Source organism: Ornithorhynchus anatinus, chromosome 2 (genome assembly GCF_004115215.2).
Source record: "Ornithorhynchus anatinus isolate Pmale09 chromosome 2, mOrnAna1.pri.v4, whole genome shotgun sequence".
Lineage (NCBI taxonomy): Eukaryota > Metazoa > Chordata > Mammalia > Monotremata > Ornithorhynchidae > Ornithorhynchus > Ornithorhynchus anatinus.
Genome location: NC_041729.1, coordinates 86,511,744 through 86,529,622, shown reverse-complemented (window position 1 = coordinate 86,529,622; position 17,879 = coordinate 86,511,744). Strand labels below are relative to the sequence as shown.

Here is a 17,879-nt window from a genome sequence, read left to right as displayed (position 1 = left end):
GTCTTGCTTCCATGGGTACTTCATGCATGTGCTATGTCACTGTGTATTGCATATGCTGTAAGGTGTCCCTTCCTACATCCCCCCACTTTGGGTCATCTAATGCTGCAGTGAGATATCCCTTGACACTGAGTAATTTGACCAGGGACACTTATCACCATCGAGTAGGGTGACCATTTATTTCCTTTTATGCAGTTTGATATAGCCCAGTGTTTTACTGGTCTCTCCTCTCTCTGGAGGCACTTAAATCCCTATCTCCTGCCTGGAAACCCTTATTTAATCAACCAAACTATCAGTGGGTATTTACTGAACACTTACAGTGTGCAGAGCACTGTACTAAGTGCTTGGAAGGGTATAATATAATAGAGTTGGTAGATGTGATCCCTGCCCATAGGAAGACGAATCAATCAGTCAATCTATCAATGGTGTTTATTGAGCACTTGTATGAGGAGCTCACTACTAAGTGTTTGGGAGAGGACACCAGAGGCAGAATAAACATTTTTTATCATTAAGAATCTTTCAGTTTAAGATTAAGGCAAATACAAGATAATTTGCAGATAGGTTTAAGCAGTGTTTTAATAGTAGGATATGTAAGTCAAATATGTATAGTTGTGTTATAGGTGGTCATACCTAGTTTTCATAATATATAAGCAGCATAGTATAGTGGGTAGAGCATGTGCCTGGGACTCAGAATGTCATGGTTTCTAATCCCAGATCCTCCACTTGTCTGCTGTGTAGCCTTGGGCAAGTTGCTTCTCTTCTCTGTGCCTCTGTGCCTTAATCTTCTCTGGGGTTAAGACTGTGAGCCCCATGTGGAACAGAGACTGTGTCCAACTTGATTACCTTGTATCTGTCCCAGTGCTTAGAATAGTGATTGGCATACATTAAGTGCTCAACAAATACCATAATAATAATAATTATTATTACAAGCGATGTGACGGTAAAAAAGTGCTAAGATGAAAGTTGGGAAGATTAGGAAGGGGAGGGAGTTCCAGGCAGGAGGAAGGGCCTGAGTCAGAGATTGAGGGCTGGGGAGTCGAAAATGAAGCCCAGTGATCTTGGGAGGAAATATAAATGTGGAGTGGGATGTAGTAGGAAAAGAGGGTATACTTGTTTTGATGTCTGTCTCCCCCGTTAAAGACTGTGAGCAAGTTGTTGGGTAGGGATTGTCTCTATTTGTTGCTGAATTATACTTTCCAAATGCTTAGTACAGTGCTCTGCACATAGTAAGCACTCAATAAATACAATTAAATGAATGAATGAATGAAAGGGCTGATGGTGGGCCTTAAAGCTGACGGTCAGGAGTTTCTGCTCAATGCAGAGAGAAATGGGCAACTGTTGGAAGTTTTTGAGGAGTGGAGCGACACATGTTAGATTGTGTGCCCTCTGAGGGACAGGGACTGTGTTCAACTTCCAACTGTGAATTCTCTCCCAGCACTGAATTCAGGGCTCTGATATTACTGCTAGTACGATATACAGAACAATGCTTAGAAAGATGATTCGGAAAACCGAGTGAAATATGGCCTGGAAAAAGAAGGGGTAGGAAGCAAAGATGTCAGCAAGGAGGCGGATAGAGTTTTGTAGTCAGGAAACAACAAAGAGCATCTGGACAAAGTTGTGGGGGAAAAACGAACACAAGTTGTAAGAAAACGAGAAGCCAAGAATAATATAAAAGTTACAGACTTAGGAGCAGTGAAATAGGTGGTGGTGGTGTCAAATATGGGAAATAAGGTGGAGGAGAAGATTTGGGAGGAAGATAAGGCGTTTACTTTCAGGCATATTGAGCTAAAGTACTGGCTTTATGTCCTTTCCTTTAAGTGCACAATGGCTCTCTGTCTTCACTTCTGCCTGGTTCCCAGGCTTTAAGGTGCTGCCTGTGTTAAGAGGGACCTGGCAGGTGAATACAATGGCTCTGGAGCAAGGATATTGAGGGGGTGAGGGCTGCCCCTGGAGAAGCATTTTAGGTTTGGATAGACCTGGGCAAACTGGCAAAATGTTCCCTCTGACATCAATCAGTCCATGGCATTTATTTAGTGCTTACTATGTGCAAAGCACTGTACTCCGTGCTTGGGAGAGTAAAATTCAACATAGTCGGCCCACAACAATGCTTGAAATGAAAATTCCAAATGATTTGTCAAGTCAGTCAGTCAGTCACTACTTACTGAGTGCTTACTGTGTGCAGACCACTGTACTAAATATGCTTGGGAGAGTACAGTAATACAGAAGCACTACAGAGAAGCAGTGTGGCTTAGTGGAAAGAGCATGGGCTTGGGAGTCAGAGGACGTGGGTTCTAATTCTGGCTCTGCTACTTGTCTGCTATGTGACCTTGGGCAAGCTTCTTAACTTCTCTGTGCCTCAGTAATCTCATCTGTAAAATGGGGATTAAGACTGTGAGCCCCACGTGGGACAACCTAATTACCTTGTACCTGACCCAGCACTTAGAACAGTACTTGGCACATAGTAAGCGCTTAACAAATACCATTATTATTAATATAACAGACACAGTCTATGTTCACAATGAGATTACAGTCTAGAGGGGGAGACAGACATTAATATATATAAAATTTCAGATATGTACATAAATCCTGTGGGAGTGGGAAGGGGGATGAATAAAGAGAGCAAGTCAGGGCAACACAGAAGGGAGTGGAAAAAGAGGAAAAGAGGACCTTGGGAAAGCCTCGTGGAGGAGATGTTCCTTCAATAAGGCTTTGAAGGTGGAGGAGAGTAATTGTTGGATATGAAGAGGGAGGGCGTTCCAGGTAAGACGCAGGACATGGGTGAGAGGCTGGGGTCGAGATACTTATGATCGAGGTATGGTAAGAAGGTTGGAATTAGAGGAGTGAAGTGTATGAATTAGGTTGTAGTAGGAGAGTAGCGAGGTGAGGTAGGTGGGGGCAAGATGATTGAGTGCTTTAAAGTCAGGAGGCCTGGGCTCTATATGCCAGAACAATACATGGAGGGGAACCTCCCAAATATCACTTAATCTTTGCACTGGTTTAATATTATTTATATAATATAATAATGATAATATTTGTTAAGCACTTACTGTGTACTAAACACCTTGCTAAGCATTAGGGTAGATACAGCATAATCAGATCAGACATAGTCCTGGTCCCACATGGGGTTCACAGTCAAAGGGAGAAGAGGTATTTAATCCTTATTTTACAGATGAGGAAACTGAGGCTCAAAGAATTTAAGTGACTCACCCAAGGTCACACAGTAGGCAAGTGGCAGATTTAGGATTAGAACCCAGGGCTCTTGATTCCTTTTCTTTCTTCTTTCTTATCTTTCTACTAGGTCATGATTTGGGGTTTACAATTGTTACATTTGTGAATTCTCTTTCTTTTCTATCCCTTTCAACTTTGCTCCTTGTGGGTAGGAGACATGTCTATCAACTCTGTTATATTAGTCTTCCAAGTCCTTTGTACAGTGCTGTGCACACAGTAAGTGCTCAATAAATACCACTGATTGACTGCTCTGCTAATTGACTAGAAACTAGATTTATTCTGTTAAGAAGGCAGTCCTCGTGTAATGACATTTTTCTAAACTGACAAATGATATCAGAGCTCATTGAACACTCATTAATAATAGCTTTGAGGTGAGGCAGTAAAGTAAGTTAACATGTAAGCAGAATCTAATGTTCATGCTATCGTATTCTGCCCTTAGACTACATAGGCAATTTCTACTCAGATTATTGGGATTTATTATACTGAGAACAATTAGGTCTTTCATTCTGACAAATTGCTGTAAAACATGTAATTTAAGAGTATCAGCTATAATGTGAATGACTTCTATTATTGTGTTCTGATGCATGCTAAATTCTAGAACCATAGGTTAAGTAATTATACCATAATTCTGTTAATCATGAATCCTTAAAAAATTACTTTTGAGCTAAAATTTCTTCTGCGGAGCTCTTGTCTGAGGGAACAGCAGTTCAAACACTTCCTGATGGGAATTAAAGCTTTCTGTTCCCTTTGAGGTTTGCCTGGGAAGCAGGCTCAGGAAGGCCAAAATTGTCCTTTGGCTGCTGATTGGTTTTATTTCATTGCAAGATGACAGAAAGAACAGGATCATAAAGAGTGAGAACAGTGGGTAAAGTTGAAAAGTGGATTTTTAAGTTTTGTTTCTAGGTCTTGACAGGGAGAAAAACTGCTATCACAGTCTTTGTACACCACCAATTGGAAGAAGTAGTAGAGAATAAATGAAAACTTTTTTATGATTTTTATTTTATTTTATGGCATTTATTGACTGACCAGTAAGCTCCTCGAGCGCAAGGTTTATGACAGTTACCTCTACTGTATTTGTATTGTGTTGTATTGTATTTGCACCCAGTAAGTAGCATGGCCTAGTGGATAGAGTCAGAAGGACCAGGGTCCAAATCCAGGCTCTGTCACTTGTTTTCGTGTGTGTGTGTGTGTGTGTGTGGTATTTGTTAAGCGCTTACTATGTAATAGGCACGACACTAAGTGTTGGTCTGTAGCATTTGTCTGCTGTGGATTTTTGGGCAATTACCTTAACTTCTTTATGCTTCAGTTACCTCATCTGTAAAATGGGGATTGAAACTGTGAGCCCCATGTGAGACATGGACTGTGTCCAACCTGATTAGCCTATATTTACCCCAGCACTTAGTACAGTGCTTGGCATTGCCTAATAAGTGCTTAAAAATACCATTATAATATAAAAAAAGCACTTAATAAATACCATTGACTGATGACATTTCCATGTGTGAGTACAGGTTGAGTAGTCTTAAATAAACTTGATATGTGCACCCTCGTTGGAAATAAATACTAAAGGAAATAATTTACCGTACCCCATGAAACAACCAAGGTGCATTCCTGGAAAATATGGTTGAATCATGACTTGTTTTTATGGGGAACATTTGCTAATAGACATGACATGCCATTGATTAGGTGTCATTCCAGTCTTAATGTGAGAGCTAAAAACTACAGGTAAATATAAATTCACTGTATTAGTGATTGTGTTTATTGAGTGCTTTCTGTGTGCAAAGCACTGTACTAAGCACTTGATAACTCCCTGGTCCCTTCCTCCTCTCATTCTCTCTCTCATCCAAACATTCCTCTGTCCCCAGTACCTTTTCTGCTGCTCCCTCTCTTCACACTAATCTTGTCTCCTTCTGCCTCCTCAGTTCCCCTACCTCACTGGGCTCTAGTATCTTTTTCCTATATATATATATATATATATATATAAGTAGTCATGTGTCAGCCCCTACCGTGAAGCATGAGCACTTTTGCTTCTCTCCCCTTGCTCTTCCTGCTTGTAACCCCTGGCCCTGGCCAAAACTGTGGGAATGGGACAGTAATGGAGGAATGGGGGGAGGGAGGTGGAGGCAATGAACCTCTATAATTGGGCTGGACCATGCCCCTCTCCCATTTCCCCATGTCTCCCTGGTCTGTCCCTGTCCCCATTCCTGCACCTTGATTAATTCCCCCTCCCAGCCCCACAGCACTTGAGAGTATATCTATTTATTTATTTATCTATTTATTTATTTATTTATGTTAAAGTTTTTCTCCCCCTCTAGGTGGTAAGCTCATTATGGGAAAGGAATGTGTCTGTTATATTGTTGTACTCTGCCAAGCACTTAGTACAGTGCTCTGCACACAGTATGCACTCAATAAATATGACTGACTGACTGACATTTTCAGGAGTGGAGAGGTGAGGCTACAAGTGGGAAGGAGAAGGGGCTGTGATGGGACTCATGCCCAGCTCACAGTACTGACATCTCATGGTCAGTTTATAAACAAAAACCCAAGTACCGGCACAAGGGGATGAGATTTGGAGAACTGGGAATGATAGGGGAGAGATCAGTTTAGAATGTGAGGTGGGACAGGGCATTGTCTGGGAACTGGAGAGGGTTGAGAGGAAGGGGAGGAGGACAATGGCTTACCCGAGGTGGTTAGAAAAGACATCAGGGACAGGGCATGCATCTGCGTGGGTAAATGAGCAAAGAGAGCAGGGCATATACCTGGGTTACATGTATGACAAGTAGGGGTACACCTGAAAGTAAAGAGTTAGTACTCCCGGCAGCCTGGAAAAAAACAGCTCCTTGGTCACCCTAGACTTCAGATCTTGTGAATAATGATGGCTGACAGATCTTAAAACAGTTCTCACACTGCTTTCAGGTACTAAATCTTTTACATTAAGTAGTTTTAGCCAGCTTTCAGTACTAAGTAAAATAAAATATCCGTTAAAAGGAAAACAGAGCTGAGAGACAACTCTTGGTGCACTGACCTCTGGGAGGGGGCAAATATTATCATTTTACAGATGCAGAAATGGAGATCAAAATGCTAAATGGAAGGACTATTGGGATAAAGATGTAAAACTCCTGAAATAGCGCTCTATTACACAAATTAAATATCCATACTGTGTCATACTAACGGGACACAGTCAGATAGAATACAAGTCAGCAAGCTACTGGATTCAGAATTTCTGGCACTCAGGATGGAAACTTGAAATACAGTGTTATACTATCTTTGAAATGAAGCAGAAGGAATAAAAAGAAGCAGCAAAATAGGAAAGAAATTAATCAGTCAGCTACAGTAGGAGTTGATTTTTATCACAGCTGCAGTCTCATATTTGGTTGGAAAAACGCTTATCTTCAATGTCCTCAGTTCATCTCCACTTTAGCAGATAGTCTGTTTATTTTACTGAAGAAAACATAATCAACTCCCCATCTTTTTTGAACTGGTTCATAAATCCTCTCTTTTCCCTTGCTTTCATCTCTTATTTTTTCTTTTCCTCTGATTTTTTAACTTGGTATCTGTGCTACTCAACTGAGTCGAACTCCTTTGGGTACAATTTTATTTTAAAAAGAATCCAATAACTGAAGAATGTGTACAAAGAAAGTTTCAGTGTTCTGGGCCTCCTATTCCAAACTTTAACTCCCAGTGTAGTCAAAGGGTTGTTAAAGGACATACTGACCATTTCAGCATACTTCTTAAATAAAACTTCCAGTTTTTCCTCCGATGTGTTCAGCTTGTTCAAGGTCTGCATCAGAAGGGTGGCTTCCTTGCCTTTAAAAGGACATAAAGGCAGAGTTTAGAAAGCACTCTGTAACTACAGCAGGATGGGAACTAGTTAACATGAAATTCTACTTCCCCTTGGGGAAACCGATTTTCACTGTTTACTATGTCGGGCAGACCCCTTTATCTTAGGGAAATCTTGCTTATAGTGATTTGTTCTTTACACACTAAACCAAGGCACAGTGGATAGAGCAGGGCCTGGGAGTCAGGAGGTCAAGGGTTCTAATCTCTGCTGCACCACTTGGCTGTTGTGTGATGTTGGGCAAGTCATTTAACTTCTCTGTGCCTCAGTTACCTTGGCTGTAAAATGGGGATCGAGATTGTGAGCCCCATGTAAGATAGGGACTGTGTATAACACGATTTGCTTGTATCCACCCCAGCACGTAGTATAGTGCCTGGCACACAGTAGCACTTAACAAATACAATAATTAATTATTATCTTCTTCAAGAGGCCTTCCCTAACTAAGCCCTCCTTTCTTCTTCTCCCTCTCCCTTCTGCGTCACCCTGATTGCTCCCTTCATTCATCCCCCCTCCCAGCCCCACAGCACTTATAAATAGCTGTAATGTATTTATTTATATTAATGTCTGTCTCCCCCTATAGACTGTAAGCTCACTGTGGGCAGAGAAAGTGTCAGTTTATTGTTATACTGGACTCTCCCAAGAGCTTAGCACAATGCTCTGTACGTAGGAGGTGCTGAAAAAATACCACTGAATGAGTGAAAGAATGACTGATTCTTGGTGGGATTTTTCTTCTTCAACCAGCACCACGCCTATCCCTCTGCTTTATCGATCAATTAATCAATCAATTGTAGTTATTCAGTGCTTACTGTGTGCAGAGCACTATACTAAGAGCTAGGGAGAGTACAATGCAACAGAGTTGGTAGACAAGTTCTCTGCCCACCAGAAGCTTACAGTCTAGAGGGGGAGACAGACATTAAAATAAATTATGGATATGTGTATAAGTGCTGTGGGGCTGAAGGTGAGGTGAATATCATGTGATTAAACAGTACAGATTCAAATGCATAGGCGAAGCAGAAGGGAGAAGTTGTAGGGGAAATGAAGATTTAGTCAGTTAAGTTCTCTTGGAGAAAATGTGATTCTAATAAGGCTTTTAAGGTGGGAAGAGGGGTGGTCTGTTGTATATGAAGGGGGAGGGAGTTCCATGCCAGAGGGAGGATGTGGGCAAGGGGTCAGCGGTGAGATAGATGAGATTGAAGTACAGAGAATAGGTTGATGTTAGAGGAGCAAAGTATGCAGGCTTGGTTGTAGTAGGAAATCAGTGAGGTAAAATAGGAGGGAGAAAACTGAGCATTTAAAAAATGATGGTAAGGGTTTTCTGTTTGATGTGGATGGAGGTGGATAGGCAACCATTAGATGTTTTTGAGGAGTGAGGAGATGGAATTTTTAGAAAAATGATCTGGGAAACAGAGTGAAATAAAGACTAGGATTGGGAGAAGCAGGAGGCAGGGACACCAGTGAATAAGCTGATGCAGTAGTGAGGCAAGATGGGAGTCAGAGGTCATGGGTTCGAGTCCCAGCTCTGCCACTTGTCAGCTGTGTGACTGTGGGCAAGTCACTTAACTTCTCGGTGCCTCAGTTACCTCATCTGTAAAATGGTGATTAACTGTGAGCCTCATGTGGGACAACCCCATTATGCTGTATCTACCCCAGCACTTAGAACAGTGCTCTGTAAGTGCTTAACAAATACCAACATTATTATTATTATTATTATAAGTGTTTGGATCGGCATCATAGCATTTTGGATAGAGAGGAAAGGGTGGCTTTTAGTGCTGTTGTGAAAGTAGAAACAACAGGATTTCATGACAGATAGAATGTGTGGGTTGAATCGGAGAAATGAATCAAGGATAAGGCCAAGGGTACAGGCTTGTGAGACAGGGATGATGGTGATGTTGTCTACAGTAATAGAAAAGACAGGGGAGGACATGGTTTGTGTGGAAGGATGAGGAGTAGTGTTTTGGACATGTTTAGTTTGAGGTGTCAGCAGGACGTCCAGTAAGAGATGTCCTGAAGTCAGGAAGAAATACAGACATCACAGAAGGAGAGAGGACAGGGTTGGAGAGTTAGACTCGGAAATCACCCATATTCTGACAATAATTATAGACCTGGGAGCAAATTTCCCAAGGGAGTGAATGGGTATAGATGGAGATTAGAAGGGGACCCAAAACTCAGCCTTGACAGACTCTTACAGTTAGAGGGTAGGAGGAAGAGAAAGATACTACCAAAGAGTCTGAGAATGAGTAGGCAGAGAGATAGGAAACCTGGGTCAGTAAAGGCAAGATTAAATAATGTTTCCAGGAGAATGGGATGTTCCACTTTATTGGAGGCAGCTGACAGGTAGAGGAGGATTAGGATGTAGCTGGGGCCATTGAATTTGGCAAGAAGAAAGTCACAAGTGACCTTAGAGATGGCGGTTTCCATGGAGTGGGGTGGAAGCCACATTGGAAGGGGGTCATAGAAAGACTTAGAGTAGAGTAAGTGGATGTTATGTAGACAATTTACCTTGGGGTCAATGGAGAGTTTTTTAGGATAGGGGAGATATTATGCCTTGTGTTTACAATGAAATATAAAATGTAAAAGGTTCGGTCACAAGATTTGGCTCAGAGCAACTCTTGAGAAGTTGGAGAGTAGAAATAACTTCTATCGAATTTAGTTGGGTAGTTTAGTTTAGTTTCTAGGTCTCCAATTACCATGATCCTTCCAAACTTAAGCATGACATGTTTCCAACGGGCAAGTCTATATAGAACATACACTCATTGTGTCGGAAGATGGAGATAGTGACACCAATTCTCTCACAGACGAAAGCAAATCCCTGGTAGTAAGTTAAGTCATGCATGGCAGAGTATAATGTGGTTTTTATGTCAATCAGTCAATCACTCATCAAGAGCATAACCCTTGGGTGAAAGGAGAAAGGAATGTTATTTTCTTTTTTGGAAGTATGATATTTTAATGTCCCTAACTCACTTTTAGAAAATGGCATTCTCCTTGTGTAGTCTTTCTTAATAAAGAAAAAATGGGTTATAAATGAATGAGAACACCTCAACAATCTGAATTGTCCTAAACACCCTTTAAAAGAGAAATCGAAACATCAATCAATAGTATTTATTGAGCAAGTACTGTGTGCGCAGCACTGTACTAAGCACTTGGGAGAGTACAATATAACAGAACTGGTAGATACGCTCTCTGCCTGCAAGGAGTTTACATTTCCTTGGGGAGATATGGGATTGACACAGAAAGCATTAGCCGTAGTTAGTCCCTTAATCTCTGCAGTGCTTCCTTGGCATCAGTGTGATATGAGATTATAGCAGCCCTGGAGCCTGTAGATAAAGGGACTGGCCTAATTTGCTGGGAAGGTGATAATTAAGTCACCCGAGAAAAGGTGAATGGCTGGGCATATGAAAAATTATTCACCATATTTAAAAACTGATAACTGAGATGAGAGAATCTCTTAAGAGAATAGAACAATCTGTATTCTCCCTGAAGTGTCTTTCAAAAGAAATCTGATTTTACATAGTGTAAAATGTTGGTAAGACATGTGCTGGGCATATGGTCACCATGCTGGGAAATTCTCCGTTTATGAAGCGTATACAAGGAAGTGGAGCCACCTGCCCTGCCAGAATAGAGATGAGGTTAGACATATGGTGGAGGTCATTGCACAGATGAATCTGTGGAATATTACAGAGTTATTTTTATATCAAAGAAGGAAATCAGAAATAAAAATGAGTAAACCAGCTGTCAAAATGTGGCTCCAAATCTGCCCAAGAGTGTCTGTTCAAATTAAATTTGATTAGATTTATTCCAATTTAATGAGTATCCCAAAATATGCTACATAGGTACTTGAGATCAAATTTTGCTGTTAGATATATAAATGCTATCCCCATCTTGATTTTAGTGGAAGGAGTAGGTATTCAGGACTCAAAATGTTAAGCCCCAATTCTACTTAGAATACTTTTTACTTAGCTTTTTACTTAAAAAGGGAATTTGCTTAAATTTTCAGAATCTAATAATAATAATCATAAGTCCTTACTAATAATAATAATGTTGGTATTTGTTAAGCGCTTACTATGTGCCAAGCACTGTTCTAAGCGCTGGGGTAGACACAAGGGAATCAGGTTGTCCCACGTGGGGCTCACAGTCTTAATCCCCATTTTACAGATGAGGTAACTGAGGCACCGAGAAGTTAAGTGACTTGCCCAAAGTCACACAGCTGACAAATGGCCGAGCCAGGATTTGAACCCATGACCTCTGACTCCAAAGCCCGTGTTCTTTCCACTGAGCCACGCTGCTTCTCTACAGATTACTGACATAACAGTGGACAGCAAATTGAGGCTGTGGATAAAACCTTTTCCCGGCTAGTGATCTGCTTATGCTCTAAACTACTCCAGTTGCAGCCACCTAAAAAAATACATCAAGTCTTGCTTTAGTAAAATAGCAGAGTACATAGCACAGACCACCTCTTGTCTTCCATCATCACCATCATCATAAATGGCATTTATTGAGCATTTACTCTAAGTCCTTACTATGTGCCAAACACTGGGGTAGGTACAAATTCTGGGGTAGGTACAAGATTATCAGTTCTGAAGCAGTCTCTGTCCCAAATGGGGCTCACCATCTAAGTAAAAAAGACATTATACTTTAACAAAAGAAAACTATGGCTTAAAAATTAATTTGAAATATCTCTAAACAGTCCATAATTAATACAGAGAACTGAAAATTCGGTGTTCATTTTTTTACATGGTACTTTTTTATATTTTTGCTGTTTATTTTTAAATTGCCCACAGAATTTAAGTTCTATCCTTTTAATTGTATTCTTTGGACCATTAACACCTTTCACCCAAGCCTTTGGGATAGTGCTTTGTACAAAGTAAGTGCTCAATAAATACCAGTGAATGATTGATTTGGAGAAAGCATTATATGTTTACAAAACACAATAAAATATCAATGGGCAATGCCACACATTTTGAGTTACAGAACAGCTTCAGGACATCTCCTTATCTACTAAGTACGAGAGAGAGACAGAGAGGTGAGAGAGATCTAAAGTCTCCAAGACTGGGGCTGTTACTAGGTGTCAGTGTAAAAGAAAGGTTCTAAAAGACACCTTAGCCATTCTCAAAAGGTTAGTAATGGAACAACTAATTTAGGGAAACATACTGTCATTCAAAAGGAAAAAAACGGAGTGCAAAAGAAGCAATATCATGTTAGGGCAACTTTCTGAAACACACAGCAGAATTGTAACAAGGAATGCTCAAAGGAGCTCTATTTTTTTGTGCAAATCCAGCTTTAGGATATTTTTAAAAATGATTTATTCACACCATGTGTTTTGAAGCTCAGAGTAAAAATGGAGTTGCTGCCTTCATTCTGAAGCTTGTTAACCAACTGTAAGTCTCACTGTAGTTCCTTCAAAACTGAGAGTCAGGGTACATTGACTCAAGCCAGAAGAGTCATGTTCAGGGTTTGAGAATGTAAGGTTGAATGTTAATTGTTGTGTTCAAATCCTCCCTTTCTAGATGATACAGAGAGTGAAGACTACAGAATAAACATTTCTGAATTAATTTCAATGCTTATCATTGTGTTTTTGGCTCTGGCTTTGCCTGTTATAAAAGATTCCTCTGTGACAGTTGTAATCTCAATTCTTTTTTCCCCATAATGTTCACAGTGATGGTTGAAAGGCTTGGGAAAGGATGAGGGAAAAAGGAATAATAGCCTGAAGATTGATTTTTCTCTTACATTACAGGGCCAAGTTCGAATCTGAGGCAACAATGTCTTATTTTAAGAGCTGGATTTGGGAGCATAAACAACAAAGTTCCAGTTTTCTGGCTCAGCAGACGAGTGGAGTATTCTTTGCCAGATTCACTGGCATTTGGGAACTTTAAAAGTGTCAGACCCAAAACAAAAGTCTTTTGGACAGAGTGTGGCAAAGGAGTTTTATTTCAGAGAAAACAGCAGGAAGGGCTTCTCTGGAGCTCCTAAAAACTGGAGTAGTAGTATTTATTAAGGAGTAGTTCCTCTAAATCTTTCAGCTGCAAGTGTTTATAGAATACTTGACCTAACCTTGAACTTTTGAACTTGGTGGATCTCTTTCGAGACACTATCTGGGTTATTTTAATCTTGGAGCTCCGCATATGGCGGATCAAGTATACTCAGACTACGTCAGTCTAATGTCATCCAGCCACTTGACATGTCCCCACCAACTACTTTGTCTAAGAGCATGATGTTCCATGACAGGGTAGGAATGTTTCAGTATTTACATAAATAATGCCTTAAGGCCAACAGATTTGCAAAGCAGCAACACTATCAGTGTAGTCCTTCAATAAAGTGAGACAACTGGAGATAGTGGTTTACTTACACTGGGGCTCAATTAAGGGGACCTAAACACTCCAATCAATCAATGGTATTTACTGAGCACTTATTCTGTGCTGTGTTTCCTCTCCTGGTAAAATGTTTCTGCTCATTTCCTTATGCTATGCTATTTAAATCTTAGTCAATTGAAAGCACTGATGCAGATCATAATTAAATTGGGTAGGCAATTTATGCTGTAATTTGAACCTTTAAAGTTCATGAAATATATTAATTCTTCTGGGGGAGACTGGGCTTGGAGTAGGACTGGATTGTCAGTGTCATTCCATCAATCAGAGGTACTTATTGAATGCTCACTCTGTGCAGAACACTGTACTTTGCACTTGGAAAAGTACAATACAATAGAGGTGGTAGACACGATCCCACTCCACAAGGAACTTCCAATCTACAGGGGGATCACATACCCTCTGTGCCTCTGGTTTCCACCTCCAGAGGTCCCTCCAGTCCAGGTCCAGGACTTGTTCTGGAAGGGAGGAAAATAGGCTTGGAAATTCTGGGATGGGTTGGAGCAGCCTTAAGTGGCATGAACCAGTTGGCATGGCTGTTGTAGGGCAGACACCCCTTCTCTGGATTGTAAGCTCCTTGAGGGCAGGGAAAATGTCTCCTCACTCTAGTGTACTCTCCCAAGCTCCTAGTGCAGTGCTCTGCACAAAGTGCTCAATAAATACTACTGATTGATGTCTAAAAGAGCACTGCCTTCTGAAGGGAACTATGGACAAAGCTAGAATGGTATACAGAGGGGGAGTTGGTGGTGCTGTTCCAGGGGCCACAGAAAGCACTGACTAAGCTCCTTTTTTCAAACTTCTACCTGGAGGGGGGATACTAGTAGATTCCTTCTGAGGTCTAACCCTTCTCTTTCATTGACATTAACCCTCCTCTCTTCACTGACATTAGAATTGCAAATGTGAATGGTTGGAAGAAAGTAAAAAGTGGTCAATGTAAGTTTCTTTTTGTTTTCTAAGTTTAAAGAACATCTTTGATTCTTTTGTCATTCCATAACATGCAACTTTCTGGCCTGGAGCACCAAAATAGTAACTCAGTGACAGCTTAAACAGTCTAGAGTGATAGATTTCCATTTTTTAGATTTTTTTCTTCACTCTGTCAGGGCAACCTTTGCTCTCTATCCTGCCTTAAAAATCTTCAATAAAACAAACTGTCATTTGCAGAAGCAAGCACTAATTACTGGAAAGTTATCAACAATGAGAGTAGCTTAGGGTAGAGCTTAATGTGGAAGCCAAAGAGAGTTTGTCCCTGTTTTAGGAAGTGATGGGCTACAGAAGCCCTGTATATAAATCACACAACCACTTACCTAATCCTTTTAGGATTTTCTTTTCCAGCTTTTGCTCTTTAATGCTGCCAGGCTCTTTGGTTCCAGAGGCTTCTCTTTCACTCTCATCATTGGCATCTTCATTTTCCCCATCCTCTGGGTGGTCGAGTGATTCTGTCTTCTCAGGCTTCTCAGGCTTCTTCTCAGGCTTCTCTGTCCCTTTAATAGGGCTCTCCTCCACCAGGCCAGTGGCTGAACCATAGGTCTTAATAATGTCCTCCAGCTGTCTATTCAGCTCTTCAGAAATGTCACCCTCTGTTTTTTCTGGGGGGACCCCCGCTTCTTTCACCAGGGCGTAGTTCTTGGGTGGTGATCCCTCACCATTTTGTTCCTGAAGGCCATTCTGATTATGGAACAAAGAAGAGCTGTCCACAGGTGGGGTGGGTTGCTGTTTAGGTGTTAGGCCTGTAGGCTGGTTATTTTCCATAGCTGATGGAGAACCTGGTGGCGAACACATTTATGCTGAATATTCTGTTCCTGATTGAATATGAATGCCTAGGAGCCACACTGATTTTGTATGTATTCACAACCCACCCATAATTGATGTCTATTGAAAAACTCATGGCCAATACTGAACTCACTATTTAAACTTTTTAAACTTACCTCTGATATTTATACCCTAAAGTTTAAATGAAAAGGCTCATTAAATCTGAATGTAGTTCTCTAAGTAAATTTAATTTTCCTTATTAAAGCACACCATCAAAGCAAAATTCACTCTTACCAATAGAGCCTATCTCATATTATGGAACCTGAAAAAATGAACGGTAATTGATTTCTTGGTCACTGCTGATATTTGTTACCATTTCACTCAGCATGCATAACTCAGATCGGTTCCACTTCCTGATTCTCATTCTCAAACAGGGACAGTTTGAGTTTGTACCATAGAGGAGAAGGAGATATTTCAAGTATTTTCTATCATTTTATGACCATTGTACTAAAATTCAAATGAGACTTAAAAAACCCCTCAATTTCCTTTTAATCATAAAAATCAATTTGGGTTTCAAAATCTGAATTGACTTTCCTTTGAAATAAAATAATTTATCTGCTGGTTGCAGTGCTTTATTCTGTTTGAACTGTATTAAAAATTCAAAATTAATATTTGGTAATGCATAGATACCAATCAGTAAACAGAAAATGATGAGATCTAGAATAGCATCAAGCATGAATTACATGGTCTATCTACCTATGTATATATCATATATAGCCTGAGCATAGCGACTTTCATTGAAAAGAATCCAGAGCAATTCCTTTATAATTAAAAATTCTCATAATTTTTCCTAATTATATATGAAGGAATTTCCTGCCTTTGTCATTTGTAAGTAGTAAGCAATGTCAAAAGTATAAAACAAATTTGATCTGCAAATAACTAACAATCCATTTATTATTTTAGCATTGCAAATATTATAATTCCAAGCAGGAAAAGATTCATTTCAAATCAGACATACAAAAAATCCAAATATCCACTAAGTAGTTCTAATTAGGAAAACAGAGAATTCCAGCTTAAAGGATAAATGTCTGAATTCAGACAGTCCCTGGGGAATTGAAAGACGAACTAGGGAGGTAGGTTGGTTTTCACCTCCCCCTCCCTCTCTTTCTTTTTCCTACTCCTCCCCCCCCCATTTTCTTCTTTTAACCTCATCTGGGGTCAAACCTCATCCCATCTAAGGTGACCAAATTTTCCTGGTTATTTTAACTTAAGCCCTCCCCACCAACCCCAACTACTCTTTTGCTACCTACTCTCAGGCTCCCTCCTACCTCAACTGTGGCCTGAGGAGATCTGAAATCACTCCGCTGGGGCCTGAGACCAGGACACCTCGATTTCCTTAACACCTTGAATTGTAGAGTGCTTTTACTTTTAATCAAAGTGCTTTCTCATGAATGATCTCATTTCATCCCCACAGTATCCCTTTGAGGAAGGGAGTGGCAGGAATTATTAGCTCCTCCTTCTTCCCTTTTCTACCTCTCTTTCTACATCTCTTTCTCCCTTTTTTCCTTAGTTTCCTCACTGGAAGCCCTGGGAGGCTAAGTGAAGCCTTAGTGGAAAGAGCATGGGTCTGGAAGTCAGAGGATCTGAGTTCTAATACTGACTCTTCCACTTATCTGCTGTGTTATCTTGGGCAAGTCATTTAGCTTTTGTTTGCCTCAGTTTCCTCAGCTGTAAAATGGAGATTTAAAACTTGTTCTTCCTCCTAATGAGTCCATGAGCCCCATATGGGCAGGGATTCTGTGTGACCTGATTAACTCCGATATATTCCAGTACTTAGTACAATGTTTAGTCTGTAGTAAGTGCTTACAAATACCACAGTTATAATTCTTATTTTTATTTTTTATTAAGCAAACCTTTATTCATATCTGAGCTAGGACTAGACACATTCAGATTTCCCCTCTCCTGATTAAGGCTATTATCAGACAGTGAGCAAAGGGAAAAAGAAGAAATGACAAAGAAATCCATCCAATGTCACAACTTTCTTTATGGTATTTGTTAGGCATTTACTATGTGTCAAACACTGTTCTAATTACTGGGGTAGATACAAATTAATTAGATTGGGCACCGTCCCTTTTCTATATGGGGTTCATAGTCTAAATAGAAGAACAAGGGAACTGAGGCACAGAGTGATGTTTGATGTGCCCAAAGTCACACGGCAAACAATTGGCAGAGCCAGGATTAGAAACTATGTCCTCTGTCCCCTAGGCCCATGCTCTTTCCATTAGGCCCCTCTACTTTCCAACCTTTATAAAGGTATGAACAAGGAAGAGTTTGAAATTATTAGTTAAGGTGTTCATTCAACTGTTCGTGTGTCCTCCATATCTCTGAATGCAGCCACCCCCTCTAGACTGTAAACTTGTTGTGGGCAGGGAATATGTTTGTTATATTGTTATGCTGTACTCTCCCAAGTGCTTAGTACAGTGCTCTGCACACAATAAGCACTCAATACATACAACTGACTGACTGACGGTATTATTTTAGGGTAGACTGTAGGCTCTCAGAGAGCTATCACACTGCCATTTTCAAAGGCTGGTCTAGTTGAGCACTAGGGACACTGTTACTCTGGAGGAGAAGTTGCATTCCTGGGCTCAGACAGCCAACATAAGTAGATAGTTGGAGTTCTCTTTCAAAGATATCCCAAACACGCATCC

The 17,879-nt window shown here is 40.5% G+C and overlaps 1 protein-coding gene across 1 annotated transcript in view; it reads right to left on the bottom strand.

Moving 5' to 3' along the window:
• Positions 1–17,879, bottom strand: part of TXLNB (taxilin beta) — a 53,255-nt gene that overhangs the window by 31,082 nt on the left and 4,294 nt on the right. The window contains 2 exon segments of the mRNA XM_001508827.4: positions 6,938–7,029; positions 14,724–15,182. Coding sequence (XP_001508877.3) covers positions 6,938–7,029; positions 14,724–15,168 — 537 coding nt within the window. The 5' untranslated portion in view covers positions 15,169–15,182.